Below are 24,254 nucleotides of genomic sequence, written 5' to 3'. Positions count from 1 at the left end.
ACGAATTTTGCAAATCCACCTGTAATTTTCTCTAAATTGACAACAGGAATAACTTTTACAAATGAAGTTAAAATTGATACTTCAAAAGTTAACAAGTTTACTGTTGCTTACTTTTCATCTTTGGCATCAGTTTTGTACTAGAACATGAGCTCATAACTTGGAACATAAGTCATACAGTAATAATAAATTTCATGAAATAAGGCTAAAAAGTTTAGTTAATAGAATATAAAATTTTCACTAAAACCTTCCATTGAGTCAATTATAATAATTACTCTTTGTGTAAATGAGGTAATGAACATCACAAACGACTTACGTTACATGAGATGACTAAAATTCAGAAAAGATTGTACTAAAAAATTAACAACCCAAGCTTCCTCTGTCAAACTCCCAACAATGTGTACACAAGAATTAGTTTGACCATGCCTCAGCAGGCATCAGCTGTGTTTAGGGCAAAAAAATATGCATTGGCCACTTTCCCCATTGTGGCCATGTTACCTCATCTCCCCCCACTGTAGTGCAGTGAGGTATGCAGGAATGATTCTGCCAAGTCTGGAAAGCGGCAGAGAGGTTCAGACAGAAGTCAAGCTGTGAGGGTAGTCCAATGTTGCCCTTTTAAAATATACTTGTGTTCAGATTTGAGATTGTTGACTCTTTATAGCTCTGAACATCTGCACCTGAAATTAAATTATCTGCAGGCCATGCCGAAGTAAATATGTGTGACTTCTTTGCTGATGGAGCCTCGGGTCTGCTGGAATCCAAACATTTCAACAAAAATTAACTTTTTATAAATTAATGTGAAGTATTTCTTCTGTAACAGAGTCATACATTGTTTCATAATGTACAATAACTTCTCAGTTTGAAACTTTTCAGAATAGGAACCATTACTTGTCCTACATAAGAATTACATTAGTTAATATTCAGTCCACTTCTTCTGTTCTGCCCTGATGTCATGCCTTATTTTCACAACCTGTGTTTTTACTCAGCAGTGAACTACTCTGCTGTGACGTGGGATGACGAATTGAGGAGAACACACAAGTACTGCAATTGCTGGAAGATGCGTCGTGGCCCTCTGTTCTCTCATAACATGCAAAGCAGATAACAAAAAATACCCTCTGAACAGCTTCATATTCTTAAACATTAAATGGTTATATGTTTTAACAATTGTGATGACAAGTAGGCACAGTCCCCTTGTCAGACAGATTGCAGGAACTTTCTACCCAGATCCAGAATGAGATTTTCTCTCTGCAGCGGAATGTGCACTGATATCATATCGTATCAGCACACACTCTGCTGTAGAGTGAAAATCTCAATCTGGAAACATCCCCCATGCTGTGGCTAAGCCACGTCTCCGCAATATCCTTCCTTTCAGGAGTGCTAGTTCTGCAAGGTTCACAGGAGAGCTTCTGTAAAGTTTGGAAGGTAGGAGACGAGGTACTGGCAGAAGCAATGCTGTGAGGAGTGGGCGTGAGTCATGCTTAGGTAGCTCAGTTGGTAGAGGACTTGCCCACAAAAGGCAAAGGTCCCGAGTTTGAGTCTCGGTCTGGCACACAGTTTCATTTCTACCCAGATGTTTAATGAAATCCTCCATTTCTGTGAGCCAACAATGGTGAAGACGTTTGCTCTCCAGCAGTTGTTTTTGTGGCTCTTGTATAAGAACAGGTAGGGGGAAAACAAAAGCCATTGTAAAAATGAGTGAGAGGTGTTTATTTATATTTTACATGCATCAATACAAACGATAGTTCTTCACCGAGGGCCGGAGTAGTCTGAGCCCCGCAGGCACTCCTCTGTCCAGCTGTCAATCTTCTGCCGCATAGCAGCAGAGAGTTCGTTGAGTGCCCCACCGACCTTGCCACTCCGGATGAAGTGCTTCCCGGCAGCCGTAGCCGATGGCAAACCTGACTGCTTGCGCACGTACTCTGCCACTTGCTGGTAGTTGGCGTGTGGGTTGGCACGCATCTTTTCCACACTCAGGTGGTCCAGCATCTTGGGCATCTGCTCCTCTGGCACTGGCTTACCCAGGAACTCCCCCACTCTGTGGATCACAGATGCTAAGTCCTGTAAAAGTTGTAGAAATATACGTAGGCCATAAATGGTATCCAGGGAACAGATTCTACCAACTGTAAGAAAGGTCATGTGGAGGAGAGTGTTGTACTAGATAGTGTAGCTTGGGGCACATGATGTTTTGTGATCACAGTCTCAATCTAGAGACTGATTTTGAAGTGTTGTGCAGTGTTTGTAAATGCTACGAGTTCTACATATTTAAGTTCTGCATAATATAATATAGCTATTTTAAGAATACTGTTAATCCTTCAGTTATAAAGTTCTGTGGTAGGCATACTTCTGTATATTTTTATAACTAAGTTATGTAATATGTGGACAGCTAGGAGGGTGCTCATAGACTAGGTGCAGGAGGCGAGGGGGGGGGGGGAGGGGGCGTGTCTGTGGCTCACTCACCCACAGCGCCTGATAGCTCTCAGGGAAAGGAAAAAAAATGTAGTGTAGTAAGATATTTTCCTTTCAAGAAAATTATTTAAAAGTCAGTCTTACTCAGGATTTTAACAGGATCGGAACAGGAACTTTTTTTATTGCTATTTACAAGATGCCTTTGTCATACGAAATATTAAAAATTCTCTATACCATGCCTAATCCCCCCCCCTCCCTCCATACCCCCTACAAACTACAATATGGCTGTCCTTGGACAGTTAACAGTTAAGCCATAGTTTTTTGACACTCGGGCACCATCTTGTACCTTGAAATGGCAGAAGGTCTTCCACTAACAAACAGGTGATATTTGCAAATTAACTAAGTTTTTCTTTAGTTTCACAACAATTTTCCCTCTTGAAAATTGAAATTTGTGTTGCTTGACAATAGTTTCTATTTCAAAATGTTTACAGATAATAACTGATTTTTGATATTACTTACTGATTATTGGTGTGTAGTGCAATAATACCATAATACATAGATCATTCAGTTCGTTATTGACAACATTTTATCAACTGCAACACTTTTAAATTGGCTTAGAATATTTGTTCTTAAGTACGTGAGTGTGTTGTACCTTGCAATATTTTTTCACATTTGTATAAACCTTACTTGTCCAGAGTAATTTTTGTAATTTCAAACAAAGACTGCCCGTAATGTACCATCTAAATCTAAGTGACTACTTTGCAATCCAGAATTGTATGCCTGGAAGAGAGCATGCTATCATTTCAAAATGCAATAAGAAGACACATTAACATCTGTTACCAGGCTGGCTAAAGACAAATATCCGATAAGTGTTCCATGGTACAGCACTCTCCCTTGTTGCGTGTCACACAGATTTGTTAAAGGGCTTCCAGAATAAACGAGGGTCTACGGGAAACAAAATTTACAGGTGAGTAATTAACATGTAGGCTTTCATCGCCAATGTCTTCGTTAGTTAAAATTCCTGGCTGAGAGGCTCTGAGGTAAGATGTTGCTCGCAGTTGGCAATGAAATGTCAGGAGGAAGTAGTTTTGCAGATCAACCACGGCCTCTCAGACTGGAAGTTTTAACTAATGAGTTGAGTAATTGTTCAGTGAGAGCGCTGGAGCAGTTTATATTGTTGTCAAATTTCTTTCCTCCCCAAGCAGAACTGCCAAATATACGGCAGGAAAAATTCAAAACGGCCCAACTGGCCCACTTGTTCTTTGTAATTAATGGTGCACAAATCTTATTAGACAACTTCATTCCATGGAATGTTGCCAAACACATTCCGTATTGACAAATAGAAAAATTCATCAATATGAGGTAGAACTTGGTCATCTATACTATGAGAAGGCTGGAGACAAAGAAAAGAAGCAAATTATTCACGAACAAGGCGAAGCATTCTCGGTCTGACACAGAAATGGGGTTAATTTCCTGTAGATTTTGTTTCTGTATGTCCATCTTGTTACAGATGGTTGCTCTTCAGTACAGAATGTTGACTCAAAACACCTTTCACACGTCTAAATTTCCAGTTGTTATCTTATTGAGCAACCAGTTTTGGAGATATATTATGCCATCTTCAAGACTCCTGTCCAATGTGTAGGCAGATTCCCACCTCTGGTCAAAATAGGGACCATCATTCAGAGACTGGTATATGTAGAATCCTACTTGACACAGCAATCCCTTCGATCATCACTTGCTGAATCAGGAAGTCGTGCAGTTGAATTGTTGGGCTTACCTAACAGCGAACAATCATCTGATGCATTGTAAAAATTAGAAATAAAAAATGAGCAATAGGAAGACAAAAACCACACAGGAAAGTAAAGAGTGGTTCCCACGAAGTGACTGATAGCAGTATGCATGAGAAAAATGACTTTTCCAATTTTCTTTCTGTAAACAACAAGGGATCATTAAACTGTAAAAAATACTGTATGTAAATCGAGCAAAGCTACTTCAATTCCTGAAATTAGATTTTCGGTTGCAGTTCTCTCATCTCTTTAAAATACTAAAAAAATTATTTTGCATTTCTGCCTTTTCTTCACTATTGTATATATTATGAGGAAACTAACTGGCATACAGAATTGATTTCTTTTGTATCTAACCCTAATAACAGGTTCAATGGGACGCAACCTCTGCTATGCCCCTTACATTGGTCTACAGAATATAGATGTAGATATATAGCCTTCATATCACAGCTTGATAATGAAGTATATATATTTTTTCAATATTGGTCATAGTTACTGTGTTGCTTCTTTTTTAAGTACTCTGTAGCATATAGTTTGAAGCTGGCTACTTTATGTTTGGCTCTATTTAGGTGATGCACTCCTGTGTACTAAATGTAGCTAACAAATCTAAATTGTTTTTAAATTGGAAAGGAAAGCCACATCTCAATACAGTATGGAGAAAATAAACATACTGTTAGAATACTGAGGAAGTGCAGTCAGACTAGAAAAGAGACTGCTTACAATTCACTCGTGCGACCCATCCTAGAATACTGCTCAAGTGTGTGGGACCTGTACCACATAGGACTAACAGCAGATGAATGTATACAGAGAAGGGCGGCACGTATGGCCACAGGCTTGTTTAATCCACGGGAGAGTGTCACAAAGAAACTGAACTGGAAAAGACAGTCGTAAACTATTCCGAGAAAGTCTTTTAACAAAGTTTGAAGAACCGGCTTTAAATGTGCACTCTAGGCATAGACTACAACACCCTACCTATCGCCCCCACAGGGATCGCAAGGATAAGATTACAATACTTACTACACGCACGGAGGCATTCAAATAATCATTATTTCCCCGCTCCGTACGTGAATGGAACAGTGACAAACCCTAATAACTGGTACAATTGGGTGCACCCTCTGCCATGCATCTTACAGTGGTCTGCAGAATATAGAGTGCTAATGCATTAATGCGGAACCGATTTACGTTGTAAAATAAATTAGTTTCAATTGTGGCCACAAGGTGTCAATCTGGCGCTGTACATTGTATGACATCCACGCTGTCATTTGACTAGCCATAACGTGAGTGACAGTGTGGATGTTGAGAAGAGAGACCGTGTGGGCGTGTGCTGTTAGTGAAACTGTTTTTTGTGGACAGCGGCAATCACAGTGCTGCATTGAGAGAGTACCGCCGGCTGAAAAGTAGGAGGAGACGCCGGATGTCATTACATGGTTTAAGGAAGATAAAACAGTAGTCTCGATGTTTCGAGTCTCCGAATTACGAGTTTCCCATAAATCCGAGCCTCATAAAATAAACAAACTGAAATAAAATAACTATTGTACTGCGTATCGACCTTCGATCTGTTACTTCTGTTCGCTCAGATACCACCTATTTACTTGTTCACACGCAAACCCTTTGCGGAAAAGTACTGCTTTAGGTTTGTCACTGTCGGTACAGACAGTATTGTGTTTCGTTTTGTTTGCTGATTGTTTGTCTTCTAAAAAGAGTACTATAACAAAGAAAAGAAACGATCCGACAAAAGAGAACAATACAAAAATTTCTTCTCAAATGCGGTGTCAGTGAAGTTACTTTTGGTGACTGCCGAAGAAACGACCTTAAGGATACAGGGTACTTTTCCGGCTCAATATTATGTAAAACTCTGCACCTATTTGTTTATAATGTTTACGTTTAACGGATTTTTTGTTGATGTCAGGTAATGCAGCTCACTTTCTAAACAAATTAGAAGTATTTTGATTATTTTTGAACCTGCTTAGGGTTATTAAAAAATTACAAAGAAATTGATGCACTTTTTTTCCAAAATGCTTCCTCAAATTGAGGTACCATTTAATCCAATGTTATACATTCGAAGGAGACCAGATTTTTACCAGATATGTATGACATGATGGCTGAGGTACTAGACCTATTTAATTCCACCTATTATGTATATTACAAGGGTAAAAAAATATCACAACTTACATTTTAATTTTTATAATTTTGTTTCCTAGTAAAAATGTTATTTTTTCTATAATTTAGTTGATTCTGCAATAAAGCGTAGGTTTCCTACATAAGTATGGACTATTCCAAGTTACAGAAAAAAATTAGAGCAATGCTTTATAAACTTTAGGAAATATTTGTACCATAATTCTGAAAAATACAACTAGCGGGAAATTGCGAATGAAGATATGAGTCCAATTAAACTGTGCCTCAGAATATTCCTGAAGCATAGCCTTCATCCTGCAGCAAAAAAATACCGAAAGAGAAGAAAGAAAGAAAGAAAGAGAGAGAGAGAGAAAGTGCGCGCGCGTACACACACGCACACACACTTGATTCCGTCTGCTACAACCACAGACAAATTTTAACGTAGATTCAATAAAACGATTCCGAACTAGCTCTATGAGATGTGCCCCTTGGTTATCAGGCGAATACTGAAACTGTAAATCCCTTCCCAATCATGCCCATTTGGGTCTCCTTTCGCACCAAATCCCAGTTTAGTGGCGCATATAGCTCTTCGAGGGGACTTACGAAGGTAAGATACACATTATTATGGCAGGCCAAGTGACTTTTGGTGGTTTAATTTGGGGGAGGGGACCATCGGATTAGGGGAGGGTGGTGAAGGAAGTTGGCTGTGTCCTTTCAAAGAAGCCTGAAGCGATTTAGGAAAGTCACGGAAAACCTAATTAGGATGGCCGGACGCGGGTTTGAACCGTCGTCTTCCCGAATGCGAATCCCGTCTGCTAACCGCTGCGCCCCCTCGCTCGGCGAGTGACTTTTATTGAATGTCGCACTACAAATCAGACTGGCACAGATGCATGATACACTTTTCAAGCAAGTCTCTGTAAACAACGGTTGGATCTTTCTTCTAATCGACAAAGTCCTCGACAATAGAAATTGGCTGCTTTTCGAGAATCGTTGTGTGTTGGTCCTCATCGTTAGGAAATCTGTTCTCCCTGCCCACCCCCCCACCCCCCTCTCCCCCAATGTTGTTTTAGCTCAACGAAAAGATGAGATGGAAATTGCAAATTGCTTATCACAAGTTCTGCGCTTTCCGACTATCATCACTTATTCCGTGCGGACTTGGCACTATTTCAGTACGGCTGGCTGCGACATTGAATTTGGTGCATATACTCTTTGTGTGCGGTTTAGACGTTTTGCCCTCAAGAATCGTGCTGTCTCGTGTACTTCAACTCTCCAGCTCGTTTCCAGTCACCATGCCATTTCACTCTCTCACAGCGATGCACATGTTATGCACTGAACAGCCAAAGAAACTGGTAAACCTACCTAATATCGTGTTGGGCCGCCGCCAGCACGCATATGTGCCGCAACACGACGTGGTATGGACTCGACTAATATCTGAACTTGTGCTGGAGGGAACTGATACCATGAATCCTGCAGCGCTGTGCATAAATCCGTATGAGTACGAGGAGGTGGAGATCTCTCCTGAACAGCGCCTTGCAACGCGTCCCAGATATGTCTGAGGAGTTTGATGGGCAGCAAAGGTGTTTAAACTCAGAAGAGTGTTCCTGGAGCCACTCTCTAGCAACTCTGGACGTGTGGGGTGTTGCAAGTCCATCGGCGTGCACAGTGGGCATGAATGCATGCAGGTGATCAGACAGGACGCTTATGTCCGTGTTACCTGTCAGAGTTGTTTCTAGACGTATCAGGGGTCCCATATTACTCCACCTGCACACACCCCACACCATTAAAGAGCCTCCACCAGTTTGAACAGTCCCCTCCTGCCATACAGGGTCCATGGGTTCATACCCGTACTCGTCCATCTAGCCGATACAATTTGAAACGAGACTCGTTCGACCAGGCAACATGTCTCCAGTCATCAACAGTCCAATGTCGGTGTTGACGGAGCCAGGCGAGTCGTAAAGCTTTTTCGCGCATCCATCAAGAGTACACGAGAGGGCCTTCAGCTCCGAAAGGCCATATCGATGACGTTTCTCTGAATGGTTTGCTCGCTAACACTTGTTCATGGCCAGCGTTGAAATCTGCAGCAATTTGCGGAAGTGTTACATTTCTGTCACGTTGAACGCTTCTCTTCAGTCGTCGTCGGTCCCGGTCATGCAGGATCTTTTTCTAGCCGCAACGATATCGGAGATTTGATGTTTTACCGGATTCCTGATATTCGTGAAATGGTCATACGGGAAAGTCCGCACTTCATCGGTACCTCGGAGATGCTGTGTCCCATCGCCCGTGTGCTGACTGTAACACCTCGGTCAGAGTCACTTAAATCTTGATACCCTGCCATTCTAGAAGCAGTAACCGATCTATCAACTGCGCCGGACACTTGTCTTCTTATACAGGCGTTGCCGACCGCAGCGCCGTAGTCTGCCTGTTTACATCTCTCTGTACTTGAATACGGATGCCTAGACCAGTTTATTTGGCGCTTCAGTGTGTAACGGAACATATTAAAGGCTTTACTATACCGAAGTATGCGATACCCTCCAAATTCAACCAGTTTAACGAGTATTTATGATTATAGAAAAGTTATTGTGTATGTTAACAATGATTGCATAACATGTCTGCATAAACAGTCAACCCATTAAATTATACTGAATAACTGACCCACACAAAAGTATATATCACTTGATCACTGATACAGCAAATGTCATCATGTAAAAACACTAAGTTCATCTTAAATAATTAATATGAAGTACGAAAAATAGTGGCCAGCTTAGGTATTTTGGATCTCCTTAAATAAAAATCACCCAGTGAAACCTATTTGTTCACTAGGAGCGTTTTCACTCAGTATTCACGAAATCAATCCTATTTTAGACGAAAACCAATGTAATTCTTAATAATTCATGTTATTTACTTATTTATGCAAATTAGAGAAGTCAATTGACAAACTTCTAAAAAACGGCCTTTTTGTAACAGAATTATTCTGTCAAGTCAACAAATCTGTCTGTCTCATTTTAATAACATGTTAAATTATGTCACTCGATGCAAATTAATAACTTTTCTGCACAAATTATGATAACAGATGTACATGTGACTTGTAAACCATATCTGTTTTTAGTAGTTCTTTGACAATGTTATAAATACAAGCAGCAAGAACGGTCGGGAGGCAGTCGGAATGTCACTTTGGTAAAGTGTGTTTGTGTGTTATTGTTTGAGGTGGATAAACAATGCAAAGAACATGTAACGGAAATACTACTTTGTGTTGTGTCATGGTCTTTGGTGGACAGTGGAATTAAGATGGCCACCAGAGTAATAAATATTTGAAGTTTACATATTTGTTGGTTTCGCTCGTTCTTTATCATCAAAAGCACATATAAAACACGGGACCTCATGTTTTTAACCCTAGACAACCAGATTTAGAGCCAGCATCAGCATCGAGAGATAGCAGCGATCCAGCAAGTAGCAGCGATTACCACAACACAATGCATTTTAATGGCGCCAACCTAACATCAAGTGCTAACAAGCTCCGTAAATGGGAGAAAAATAGTGCGATTATAGCAATTAGCAATATCTATGACCAGGCGACCATTACAAGTGTATGTACCGCAGGAAAACCGTGTCTGCAGGAAGCCCGTAACATGTACTCTCTTCCGACAAGACGAACTGGTATTAGCGCTGGGAGACAAGTGTAACTTAGTTTCTGACGTGTTAAGAGCAACAACCATGCCAGCTCTCACCGGTAGGGAATGGACGATGTGGGAAGAAAAGAACGAAAAACACATTGTCCATGTTGCCAGTCTTTGTCGTTGGCTTACGTAGGCGTACAGCAACACGCCAAAGTTCGTAAGACATTTTTCGATTTTTTAAAAATTCGTTAGCACTGGAAGCTTTTCTGGCGTATGAGCATGGAACAATCAGTTTTTTGTTGCAGCTCTATATGTTATACTCTGCACTAAATGCTTTTCCCCATTCATACATGTTGTTTTAGAACACTTTTTAAATTCCATTTTATGTATTATTGCAAGTATTTCTCATATTTTGCTTAACTTTTACCGTTGCTATCACTTACCGTAATAAGGTGTAAGAGTCCAGGAGTGAAAGGGTTAGTAATTATGTGTGTAAACAGAGGTTGCTGAGTGTTTAGAAAGACTGAACAGTAAGACTTGGATGTATGATTCTTATTCTATATTTTTACGAATGTTCAGGTGGCCAAATTTCATGATCGTACATAATGCACATTCTCCATTTAGTAATTCTTCAGTAAACACCTACCCCGAATCCTTAAGAGAATCGAACTCTCATGTACAAAACAGCTTGAAACGTCTGTTTGCTTCACAAATGAGTGAATGTAATAAATATTTGTTGTTAAGCACGTGAGCGAGAAAAATTTAGAAACTTTTTAAAGTTTGTTGCAAATCGCTAACTGCAGTTTCAAATACTGGACGAATATGACGTGGCTCATTTTCGTGCTGTGAGTTACTCTGCGCCGACACGTACACGCAGTTTCCAACTATAATGCTGATCTAGCTAGCCGCGCGGGATTAGCCGAGCGGTCTTAGGCGCTACAGTCATGGACTGTGCGGCTGGTTCCGGCGGAGGTTCGAGTCCTCCCTCGGGCATGGGTGTGTGTGTGTTTGTCCTTAGGATAATTTAGGGTAAGTAGTGTGTAAGCTTAGGGACTGATGACCTTAGCAGTTAAATCCCACAAGATTTCACACACATTTGAACATTTGATCTAGCTACACTTTCAACATCTGCATCTACAGTATATTGTGCGTGGCAGAGGCTGCGTCCTAAAGTACGACAAATTATTACGTTCCAATCACGTATGGAGCGCAGGAAGAATGATTCTTTAGATACCTTTGTGTGTGCTTTATTAACCCAATCTTATCCTTATGATCCCTATTGCGATGTGTAGGAGGTTGTAGTATTTTCATAGAGTCATAATTTAAAAACGGTTCTTTAAATTATGTAAACAAGCTTTCTTGGCATAATTTACGTCCGTCTTCAAGCATCCGCCAGTTCAGTTTCAACAGTATCTCTCTCTGTGACATTCTCCCACGGGTCAAATAAGCCTGTGACCATTCGTGTAGCCCTTCCCTGTATATTTCAGTGTCCCCTGTTATAGTCCTATCTGGAAAGGGTCCCACACACTCGAGCAGTATTCTAGGATGGGCCGCACGAGTAATTTGTAAGCTACCTCCTTTGCAGACTAATTGCATTCTACCAATAAACCAAAGTCTACTGCCTGCGCTATCCACAACAGCGCCTATATGATCATTCCATTACATATTCATACGAAGTGTTAGATCCATGCGTTTACACCTCTTAATGAGCAGATTGTGAAGTATTTGAACTTCTTTGATTCTGTCAATAATTGTATAAAATACTGACATTCGGATTTTCTGCCCTTTGAAGCCATTAGACATGCATTCAACTGGGATGGTGTACTATGCTCCTGGTTATCCATTTGGTTATAGGCGTAGATATGAAATAACTACTATGTACCTACTGTGTACTTGTACGTTCTAATCACCGAGAGCCTTGATATCTTATAGCGTAGTATCTCAGCAAAAACCTTACGAAATTGTCTAAACAATTAATTCGTTAATAATTTTCGTTCTTATGAGGGGGTTCAACAATATTTAAATGTCTGAAAAATGGTAGAGATGTATTAAACCTTTGCTGAGGCATGGCTGGGTAAACGAGTACTGCTGTATGTTCTGTTTTTTTTTTCTTCATAACGTGAACTTTTATTTTATTTTATTTTTTTACTGCTTCGAATGTTATTGATTTGAGTTAGGGCAGCGTAGGGGCTACTACGTAGACATCTATCGATGAATTTATAACAAACTGCTTCGATTTTTCTTCACTGGTTCTTGCTCTAAGGGTGCAATGATGGGTATATACACTATGTTATTGGCGATAAAACTTTTTTCAGTGCAGACTGTAAGGCAGGTTCAAAAATGGTTCAAATGGGACTTAACATCTATGGTCATCAGTCCCCTAGAACTTAGAACTACTTAAACCTAACTAACCTAAGGACAGGACACACATTCACGCCCGAGGCAGGATTCGAACCTGCGACCGTAGCAGCAGCGCGTTTCCAGACTGAAGCGCCAAGAACCGCTCGGCCACAGCGGCCGGCGCAGGTTGACTAATTTATGGTGATATGTACTTACCGCCTTCATATCTTCATAGCTGTAAAAGAGGACGTTTGGCTCGTTCCTGATGTTCCAGAAGTCTAGGACATGAGTCCAGAAAGGGCTGTACATCGCTGAAAGCAGGTAACACCACACATCATAAAGATGCATTTAACGTAAGGACAATAAATACAACAGATTTAAGTCTGAAGAGGAGAAAATGACACTTTTTAATTAAATTTAGATTGCACTGCTATAGGTTATGTAATAAATACAAAATTCCTAGGAATGAACAATGATAGTCAGTTGAAGTGGAAGGAACACAGAAAGGTACTTTCAAACTGAATACCTACAGAATACTATGTATGGCTCTAATCTGTCCTCACACTGAACATGGGCATGAAAGTCGACGAGTTTTGTGACGTCAAAATGTGGAATTTCGCGTTGTGGAGCATTCCCCAAGCGTAGAAGCCAGCATCAGAAGCGTCTAATTTTCTGGTCGTGGAGGGGAATGTGGACTATGAGATGTATGATCACTTCCGTAGCAGACGTCATACTGGATTACTTTGGTTGCAGTTGAAGCCTGTATTTCACGGATTTTATTTTAAAACGTATTTAGAATGGTAACAATTTTTTTTGTTTTGCTATAGGGCTGCTAGGGAACCTATGAACTTCCTGTACAGGTGTGTCTCATTCAACAATTTCACTACAAGGAGCGCTGTGTGAGTTACATCGTCCCGTCAGGAGAAAACTCAGCGTGTTGTGTGGTTAGCAGAAACCAAATCACTGATTACTGTGCACAGAAAGTTTGTGTTCCATCATGGAAAGAAAGCACCTGATGTCAAGTCACGGATGGAAACTTTTTTTTATCAACGGGGTCGGTTCAGAAACGGACAAGCAGCGGCAGACCGTCTGTTTCGGATGAGACTGTGCAGGCTGCTCGAGTCGCACCTGCGGAGCAGCCACAGGAGTCGAGTAGACAAGCTTCACGTGAGCTTTGAGTGGCAAAGAGTGCAGTGCGCAAAATGTTTCGCTAAGATCTTAAACTGTATGCCTACACGGTACAAATTGTTCAGGCATTTGCAACCAGATGATAACCCAAATCGTGAACAATTTGCGATGGACATGCTGAACCGTTTCGTTGAGAACAACGATTTATTGAAGCGTGTTTGGTTTTCCGATGCGGCTATATTTCACGTTTGTGGTTCAGTTACCAGCGATAATCCCCGGATCTGGGGATCAGAAAATCCTTATGGCGAATGAGAATACATCAACGACAGTGCAAAGCTTAATGTGTGTGTATGTTAATGTGCGATCGAGTGGTTGGCCCGTGTTTCTTCCTCGAAAGCAATGTATGTGGATATGTTTACCGAAGTATGTTGGTGAATTATGCTGTTCCCCAGCTACAGGATATGCTAGATACCGTTGTCTTTCAGCAAGTTGGCATTCCGCCTCATTCGGCTCTAAAAGCCCTCTATTTTTTTTATTGGAATCTTCCGCAACAGGCGGTTGGCACAGACGACGCAATTCCATGGCCCCCCAAAGTCACGTGACATTACCCTTTCAGGTTTATTTCTTTTGGGGTCCGTGAAAGATTATAAAAAACAGTGGTATCCGATACTGTGACATTGCAACAACGCATCAGACTTGCCGCTGGCACAATCACACTAGATATGTTGTAGCATGTGTGGCAAGCCATTGAATTCCGGCTTGATGCGAGGGTTGTAACTTTAATAGTGGCAACTATTTATTTACAGCTCGCACAAAATAGATACATGTTTCAAAGTTTTACTGACCTTCAAAGTAGTCACCAGCATTGTGTATAACCCGTTGCCAACAATGTGGAAGTCGTAGGATACCCTCAGCAGTGCCAGTTGTGTTGACAGTTCGAGCGGCGCGGTCTATTTCCCGACCAATTTGTAGCAGTTCTGAAGCGAATGCCGTGAAGCGTTTCCTTCAGTTTAGAAATCGAGTTGAACTCACGAGGGCTTAAGTCAGGGGAGTGCAGTAGGTGATATAGCACTTACCAGCCCCATCAGTCAAACAAATCAGTAACAGCTTGCACTGTATGTGCTTGAGCATTGTCTTGCAAAATGATGGTCAGATCCTGCAGAAAGCGTCATCACTGAAGTCTCTAAGCTGATCGTAGATTGTGTTCCAAAAATGAACAGCATAGAGACAGAAGTGATGACACTTTCTGCAGGACCCCTAATATCAGCACGCAGAAGTGCCGCAACACGACGTGGCATGGACTCGACTAATGTCTGAAGTAGTGCTGGAGGCAACTGCCACCATGTTAAGAGTACGAGGGGGTGGAGATCTCTTCTGAACAGCACGTTGCAAGGCATCCAAGATATGCTCAATAATGTTCATGTCTGAGGAGTTTGGTGGCCAGCGGAACGATGTTCCTCTAGCTGCTGTGTAGCAATTCTGGACGTGTGGGGTTCGCATTGTCCTGTTGGAATTTCCCAAGTCCATCGGAATGCACAATGGACATCAATGGGTGCAGGTGACCAGACAGTATGCTTACGTATGTTTCACCTGTCAGAGTCGTATCTAGACGTATCAGGTGTCCCATATCAAACTTCCTGGCAGATTAAAACTGTGTGCCGGACCGAGACTCGAACTCGGGACCTTTGCCTTTCGCGGGGAAGTGCTCTACCAACTGAGCTACCCAAGCACGACTCACGCCCCGTCCTCACAGCTTTACTTCCGCCAGTACCTCGTCTCCTCCTTTCCAAACTTCACAGAAGCTCTCCTGCGAACCTTGCATAACCAGCACTCCTGGAAGAAAGGATATTGCGGAGACATGGTTTAGCCACAGCCTGGGGGATGTTTCCAGAATGAGATATTCGCTCTGCAGCGGAGTGTGTGTGAGTCGTGCTTGGGTAACTCAGTTGGTAGCGCACTTGGCAGTGAAAGGCAAAGGTCCCGAGTTCGAGTCTCGGTCCGGCACACAGTTTTAATCTGCCAGGAAGTTTCATATCAGCGCACACTCCGCTACAGAGAGAAAATCTCATCTGTCCCATATCACTCCAACTGCACACGCCCGACACCATTACTGAGCCCCCACCAGCTTGAACAGTCCCCTGCTGACACGTGGCGTCCATGGATTCATGAGGCTGTCTCCATACCTCTACATGTCTATCCGCTCGATACAATTTGAAAGGAGACTCGTCCGACCAGGCAACATGTTTTCAATCATCAACAGTCCAATGATAGTGTTAACGGACCCAGGCGAGGCGTAAAGCTTTGTGTTGTGCAGTCATCAAGGGTATACGATTGGGCCTTCGGGTGCGAAAGCCCATATCGATGATGTTTCGTTGAATGGTTCTCACACTGACACGTGTCGATGGCCCAGCATTGAAATCTGCAATAATCTTCGGAGTGGTTGCACTTTTTCACGTTGAACGATTCTGTTTAAGCGTCGTTGGTCCCGTTTTTCCAGGATCTTTTTCCGGCCGCAGCGATGTCGGAGATTTCATGTTTTACCGGATTACCGGTATTCACGGCACACTCGTGAAATGGTCGTACGAGAAAATCACGACTTCATCGCTACCTCGGAAATGCTGTGTCCCAGGTTCGAATCCTGCCTCGGGCATGGATGTGTGTGATGTCCTTAGGTTAGTTAGGTTTAAGTAGTTCTATGTTCTAGGGGACTGATGACCACAGATGTTGAGTTCCATAGTGCTCAGAGCCATTTGAACCATTTGCTGTGTCCCATCGGTCGTGCGCCGACTATAACACCACGCTCAAACTCACTTAAATCTTGATAACCTGCCGTTGTAGTAGCAGTGACCGATCTAACAACTGCGCCAGACACTTGTTGTCTTACATAGGCGTTGCCGACGGCAGCGCGGTATTCTGTCTGTTTACATATCTGGTGTATTTGAACGTGCATGCCCACACCAGTTTCTTTGCGGCTACAGTGTATTAATCCCGCTCGCTTTGCGCAAAGCGAGGAGGCTAACCTCCACAAGTAAACTCAAGACAGACAAATGTCAGTTACTGCGCTACAGGGAAAGTGCAGGTTCTCATTTTATTGGTTAGCTGAAACTATCCACATACTGGATATAAGAACTGATGGATTACCTATCGATGTACAGTCCTGGTTGACACCTGGTTACACAGTATAGAAAAGACAGGCGGTTTCCAAACGAAAAAAGCGTGATAGGAAGAAAAAATAAGAGCAAATAAAGATGTCAAAACAATGATGAAAACGACGTTGCAAAGGATTAGAAAAAATTAGATTTAAAATTATTAATTGATAAAAAATTAAATCCAAAATGTTTGAAAACATCTGATGATCTTCCACTCAGCAGTAATGTACGGGGTGGGGCAAATTTAAATGGCCCAGATGAACTAACACGACTGGGCGTGAATGTATGCGTACAACCACAGCCTGTGACGCGCACACGACATGTACGCGCGCCATGTGATGCACACCGTTTCAGAGCATAGTTCGGGCTGTGTCAAGAGTGGGTTGAAATGGATGATGGTACTGACATTGAAGCAGCGGTGGTTGTTTTATGTGACAACAAAGTCGTGGAAACGGTGTGGTCACTTGTTTGCTGAGAAGTTTAATGGTGTCAAAGTGGTAGCAAAGAGTGACATGCAAACGCTTTGTCCGAAAATGACGTCAGACAGGATCTGTTTTGAGCAAGTGAAAAACATTTCTAAATGTGCCCGCACACCAGAGAATGTGCCTGCAGTTCACCAGAAAATGCTTCAGAGTCCCTCGAAATCAATACGATACCCCTTGCAAGAGAATGGCGTATCACATCGATCGTGCAGATGAATACTCCACCTGGACCTGCACGTGTCTCCCTACCGAGTGCCTGTTGTTCGTACATCAAACCAGCAGATGCTCCTCAGCGCCTCCAGTTTTGTGAGTGGCTGTTCGCTGAGATAACAATGAATGGCTTGGACATGGATCTGATCTTTATGTTTGATTAATTTTGGTTTCACCTGAGTGGTTATGTCTACTCACAGAATCACAGGTTCTGGGAAGCGATGCATCCGCATACTTTCCACGAAACACCACTGCACGATCAGAAAGTTGAGGTTTGGTGTGCATTATCTGCACGCTCCACTATTGGCCCCATCTTCTTTCATCAGACACAGAGTTTAGCGAGTTACATTGCCAGCCATTTGAAACCACTGGCAACTTTAACGGAGGAGGGAAAGACCTACAGTTACTTCCAACAGGATGGAGCAGCTGTCCATACAGCGAGCCAAACCTTGGAACACATTTACACGATCTTCGAGTCTCATAGAGTAGTTAGCAGAGATCAGTCTGGTCACGGCCCTAGCTGGCCATCCAGGTCACCTGATCCGTCTAAGATGTCTAGCTGGCCGTCCAGATCACCTGATCTGTCTAAGGTGTCCAGCTGGCCGTCACCAGACCAGTCTAAGGTGTCTAGCTGGCTGTCCAAGTAACCTGATCTGTCCAAGGTGTCTAGCTGGCCATCCAGGTAACCTGATCTGTCTAAGGTGCCTAGCTGGCCATCCAGGTTATCTGATCAGTCTCTCTAGCTGGCCATCCAGGTCACCTGATCTGTCTAAGGTGTCTAGCTGGCCATCCAGGTCACCTGATCAGTCTAAGGTGTCTAGCTGGCTGTCCAGGTCACCTGATCTGTCTAATGTGTCTAGCTGGCCATTCAGGTCACCTGATCTGTCTAAGGTTTCTAGCTAGCCGTCCAGGTTACCTGATCAGTCTAAGGTGTCTAGCTGGCCATCCAGGTTACCTGATCTGTCTAATTTGTCTAGCTGGCCATCCAAGTCAACTGATCTGTCTGTCTAGCTGGCCGTCCAGGTCACCTGATCTGTCTAGGTGGCCATCCAGGTCACCTGATCTGTCTAAGGTGTCTAGCTGGCTGTCCAGGTCACCTGATCTGTCTAAGGTGTCTAGCTGGCTGTGCAGGTCACCTGATCTGTCTAAGGTGTCTAGCTGGCCATCCAGGTCTCCTGATCTGTCTAAGGTTTCTAAGGTGTATCGCAACAAGTCTCTTATCTTCAACAACTGCAGCAGAACATTTCGGATGAGACTGCAGCAATTCCAGCAGTCCAGTTTCGATCCACCTTGAGCGACTTGCTGACCAGGGCCCAAAAGGGCCAAGAGATGAATGATGGTCACTTTCAACATGTGCTATAGTCAGATTAGTACTGCATTTCCTTTCCTCTGCTTACTTCGTTCGCTGGAACTCTGTTCTCCAGGCCACTTTTATTTGCCCCATTCAGTATTTTAAGCACTACTTTATGTCACCACTCTGCATTAGTCCGCCATAATTATAACTCTGCAGAACCAGACGCAACAGTGGTTTGCTGACTTCAAAATTTTTGGCCTCACGCAGCGCTGTATGAAGTTTCTCTAATGTAGGCTGATCTCTGTGATGATGATAAACGAAATATATTGAATCATATCTCCCACGAAAAGATCCAGTAGCTTTTGCGAGTACCGTGTATGAAACGTATTTCGTTGCCATCGTTGTGTGTGCGTTGTTTTTGGTGTAGTTACCATGTCTGATGAATTGGAAAACAAAAGAGACAGACACGAATTAGAGACACATCAAGAAAAAAAAAATCCAAGCAAGGAATTGGAAATGAACTGACGTATTGTTGTGGCAGTTTGGCAACGATAAACAGTTAGGCGTGATGCTGAGCGCTCTGATTGGAGGAAGCCAGCTCCAAGGCGTGAAGTGTCCACTGGCAAGCAATTTTACTCAGACTATGCGCTGAGGTGACTCATGGGATAGCGATGGCGGTGGTATCGCATACGCACGGTATAAGAGGGTGGTGCATTGACGGAGCAGTAATTTGCACTGAGGTGATTCATGTAAAAAGTTTTCGGAGGTGATTGTGGCCCCAGGACAGGAATTAACACGCTTTGAACTCAGAATGGTAGTTGGGGCTAGATGCTTGGGACATTCCATTTCGTAAATAGTTACGGAATTCCACAGTGTCAAGAGTGCGCCAACACAGCTGCCGATGCCTTTAAATGAACTACCGAGAGCAGCGGCGTTTGTGTAGAACTGTCAGAAATCAATGTGGCAGTACGACGATCGTATCCGTTAGAGCAGTGTGACGGAATTTGGCGTTAATGGGCTGTGGCAGCAGACAACCGACGCGAGTGCCTTTGCTAACAGCACATCGCCTGCAGCGCCTTTCCTGAGCTCGTGACCGTATCGGCTGGAGCCCAGACGACTGTTAAACCGCGAACTGGTCCCGATTTCAATTTGTAACAGTTGATAGCAGAGTTCGAGAGTGGCGCAGACGAAGCCGTGGACGCAAGTTGGCGACAAGGCACTGTGCAAGCTGGTGGTTGCCACGTAATGCCCTGGACTGTGTTTACATGGAATGGACTGGGTCCTCTTGTCCAACTGAACCTATAGTTGACAATTTGCAGCCATTCACGGACTTCTTGTTTCCAAATAACGATGGAATTTTTATGGATGATAACGCGCCGTGTCATTGGGTCGCAGTTTTCGCTATTGGTTTGAACAACATTCTGGACAGTTCGAACGAATGATTTGGCCACTCAGATCGCCAGACATCAATCGCAACAACCATTGGAGGGACATAATCGTGAGGTCACTTTCTGCATAAAATAATACAAAGGCAACACTTTCGCAATTAAGTCTCAGTACTTTAGCAGGGGACTTCCAGGGAGCCGGCCGGTGTGGCCGAGCGGTTCTAGGCCCTTCAGTCTGGAACCGCGCGACCGCTACGGTCGCAGGTTCGAATCCTGCCTCGGGCATGGATGTGTGCGATGTCCTTAGGTTAGTTAGGTTTAAGTAGTTCTAAGTTCTGGGGGACTGATGACCTCAGATGTTAAGTCCCATAGTGCAACGAGCCATTTGGACCACTTCCAGCGACTTGTTGAATCCATGTCATGTAGAGCTGTTGCACTAAACCGAGCAAAAGGTGATCTACATGGTATTAGGTGGTATCCCATGACTTCCGTCGCCTCAGTGTAACGTACACGATGACTCCCTTCGCGGGATATGCAGACACGGTAACTGAATGAATGAATAGATAGGCAAAAGATCCTGCCAAGAGACTACTTACGTAAGTCTTCAGTGAAGAACTGCGCGAACTCATCCAGCGACATGGAAACGTCGCTCCACAGGTTGTAGTGGTGATAGTAGGAAACAATGGTATCCTTCACGTTGCGGACGACGTAGATGATCTGAAAGAAAGGATATCAGCACAGTGACCCACCCTTCAAGAAAATCAATTAATCAAAGTTTGTGCTCAGGATATTTTTAAAAAATATACGAAAATCTGTGACGAAAAAATTGTGGAAAGCTGGATAAGGTGGCCCCCATAGGGAAAATGTTGTTTGTCTCTGACATCTTGTTACAGATTACCACATGAAATATAACTTTATAAACTGTTAACTTTCTGTAACTACAAAACACTTGTACACTACTGGCAATTAAAATTGCTACACCAAGAAGAAATGCAGATGATAAACGGGTATTCATTGGACAAATATATTATACTAGAACTGACATGTGATTACATTTTCACGCAATCTGGGTGCATAGATCCTGAGAACTCAGTACCCAGAACAACCACCTCTGGCCGTAATAACGGCCTTGATATACCAGGGCATTGACTCAGAGCTTGGATGGCGTGTACAGGTACAGCTGTCCATGCAGCTTCAGCACGATACCACAGTTCATCAAGAGTAGAGACTGGCGTATTGTGACGAGCCAATTGCTCGGCCACCATTGGCCAGACGTTTTCAATTGGTGAGAGATCTGGAGAATGTGCTGGCCAGGGCAGCAGTCGAACATTTTCTGTATCCACAGAGGCCCGTACAGGACCTGCAAGATGCGGTCGTGCATTATCCTGCTGAAATGTAGGGTTTCGCAGGGATTGAACGAAGCTTAGAGCCACGGGTCGTAAAACATCTGAAATGTAACGTCAACTGTTCAAAGTGCCGTCAATGCGAACAAGAGGTGACCGAGACGTGTAACCAATGGCACACCACACCATCACGCCGGGTGATACGCCAGTATGGCGATGACGAATACACGCTTCCAATGTGCGTTCACCGCGATGTCGCCAAACACGGATGCAACCATCAAGATGCTGTAAAAAGAACCTGGATTCATGCGAAAAAATGACGTTTTGCCATTCGTGCACCCAGGTTCGTCGTTGAGTACACCAACACAGACCCTCCTGTCTGTGATGCAGCGTCAAGGGTAACCGCAGCCACGGTCTCCGAGCTGATAGTCCATGCTGCTGTAAACGTCATCGAACTGTTCGTGCAGATGGTTGTTGTCTTGCAAACGTTCCCATCTGGTGACTCAGGGATCGAGACGTGGCTGCACGATCCGTTACAGCCATGCGGATAAGATGCCTTTCATCTCGACGGCTAGTGATACGAGGCCGTTGGGATCCAGCACGGCGTTCCGTATTACCCTCTATTACCCTCCTGAACCCACCGATTTCATATTAGGCTAACAGTTATTGGATCTCGACCGACGCGAGCAGCATTGTCGCGATACGATAAACCGCAATCGCGATAGGCTACAATCCGACCTTTATCAAAGTCGTGATGGTACGCATTTCTCCTCCTTACACGAGGCATCACAACAACGTTTCAGCAGGCAACGCCGGTCGACTGCTGTTTGTGTATGAGAAATCGGTTGGAAACTTTCCTCATGTCAGCACGTTGTAGGTGTCGCCACCGGTGCCAACCTTGTGTGAATGCTCTGAAAAGCTAATAATTTGCATATCACAGCATCTTCTTCCTGTCGGTTAAATTTCGCGTCTGTAGCACGTCATCTTCGTGGTGTGGCAATTTTAATAGGCAGTACTGTATTATTATTTAAATCATCTTTTTGTAATGGAAAAGTGATGTTACGTCAAAGTCTGCAAAATGCCACTTTGTCTGCTAGGTAGGGCAAAATGGCCAGAGACAGAGAAAAGGAAGAAATAACACTTGTATGAAATCGTATCTGGTTTACTAACGCTTATATTTGTATTTCTCTTCCTAAACTGTGTCGTCCAGTCCTTGCCTGCCATCTTAATTTCTGTGTTAGTTATTCTCCTGAAATGACCTGGCAGGTTAGCCGAGAGCGCTAATGCGCTGCTTCCTGGACTCGGGTAGGCGCACCGGCTCCGGTTCGAATCCGCCCGGCGGAGTAACGACGAGGGCCGGTGTGCCGGCCAGCCTGGATGTGGTTTCTCCGCGGTTTTCCGCATCCCACTAAGTGAATACTGGGCTGGTTCCCACGTCCTGCCTCAGTTACGACTCGGAGACATTTGAAACACGTTCGTACTATTTCATGATTTACACTAGACGCAGACAGCTGGGGCACATTGATTCCGCCTCGGGGGGTACATGGTGGCGGCAGAACGGCCATCTGGCGGCCCCTTCAAACTAACCATACCAAATTCGATGTAACCGTGCCGACCCTACGCACACTGTGGGATTAAGGCGCTAGCGATAGATTATTCTCCAAAAGTGCTAGTTTCCGTAAATCACTTTCTGTTTGCCTCAATGTATTCGTTCCACGTCAAAAATACACTTAGGACTTTTTCCTCTTACACTTGGTTAAACGTACTTCTCAAGTTTCCAAGAATCTAGGGGTGTTTCTTCTGACACCGAATAGTTTTGCTGCTGTAGGAGACGGCATCTTTTCTTTTCTTGTAGCATCCAATGCCTGTTGCATAGCTTGGGAATGCCTTGATAGTTGCAGTGATTTTATTAAATAATTTGTGGTCTCTTAATATACTCGGAGCCCTGTGATAAGTGAATATAGCCGCTCGGGGTAGCCGCGTTTTCTGGGGCGCCTTGCCATGGTTCGCGCGGCTGCCCTCGTCGAAAGTTCGAGTCATCCCTCGGGCATGGGTGTGTGTGTGTGTGTGTGTGTGTGTGTTGTCGTTAGTGTAAGTTAGCTTAAGTAGTGTGTAAGCTTAGACACCGATGAGCTCGGCAGTTTGCTCCCATACGAACTTACCACAAATTAAAAAAAAAAAAAAAAAACACCAGTGAATATAGCGTTTCACTTCACCAAGTTGTCGCTACAATAATGCCTTAGTATTCCTATTTTCTCAAATTCTGTTGTCTTATTATTCATTGCATTGCCTCGAAACAAGACAAATATATTACAAAATACACTCCTGGAAATGGAAAAAAGAACACATTGACACCGGTGTGTCAGACCCACCATACTTGCTCCGGACACTGCGAGAGGGCTGTACAAGCAATGATCACACGCACGGCACAGCGGACACACCAGGAACCGCGGTGTTGGCCGTCGAATGGCGCTACCTGCGCAGCATTTGTGCACCGCCGCCGTCAGTGTCAGCCAGTTTGCCGTGGCATACGGAGCTCCATCGCAGTCTTTAACACTGGTAGCATGCCGCGACAGCGTGGACGTGAAACGTATGTGCAGCTGACGGACTTTGAGCGAGGGCGTATAGTGGGCATGCGGGAGGCCGGGTGGACGTACCGCCGAATTGCTCAACACGTGGGGCGTGAGGTCTCCACAGTACATCGATGTTGTCGCCAGTGGTCGGCGGAAGGTGCACGTGCCCGTCGATCTGGGACCGGACCGCAGCGACGCACGGATGCACGCCAAGACCGTAGGATCCTACGCACTGCCGTAGGGGACCGCACCGCCACTTCCCAGCAAATTAGGGACACTGTTGCTCCTGGGGTATCGGCGAGGACCATTCGCAACCGTCTCCATGAAGCTGGGCTACGGTCCCGCACACCGTTAGGCCGTCTTCCGCTCACGCCCCAACATCGTACAGCCCGCCTCCAGTGGTGTCGCGACAGGCGTGAATGGAGGGACGAATG

General features: G+C 43.9%; 1 protein-coding gene across 1 annotated transcript in view; it reads right to left on the bottom strand.

Moving 5' to 3' along the window:
- Nucleotides 1-1,705: 1,705 nt before the first annotated feature.
- Nucleotides 1,706-24,254, bottom strand: part of LOC126106556 (luciferin sulfotransferase-like) — a 190,270-nt gene continuing 167,721 nt past the window's right edge. Inside the window, exons 5-7 of the mRNA XM_049912893.1 lie at nt 20,501-20,621; nt 12,473-12,567; nt 1,706-2,055 (exon numbers count right to left, since the gene is read on the bottom strand). Coding sequence (XP_049768850.1) covers nt 1,744-2,055; nt 12,473-12,567; nt 20,501-20,621 — 528 coding nt within the window. The 3' untranslated portion in view covers nt 1,706-1,743. The remainder of the gene's footprint in view (nt 2,056-12,472; nt 12,568-20,500; nt 20,622-24,254) is intronic.

Source organism: Schistocerca cancellata, chromosome 10 (genome assembly GCF_023864275.1).
Source record: "Schistocerca cancellata isolate TAMUIC-IGC-003103 chromosome 10, iqSchCanc2.1, whole genome shotgun sequence".
Taxonomy (NCBI): domain Eukaryota; kingdom Metazoa; phylum Arthropoda; class Insecta; order Orthoptera; family Acrididae; genus Schistocerca; species Schistocerca cancellata.
Note: the sequence above shows the minus strand (reverse complement) of the source record. Positions and strands in the feature narration are given on the sequence as shown.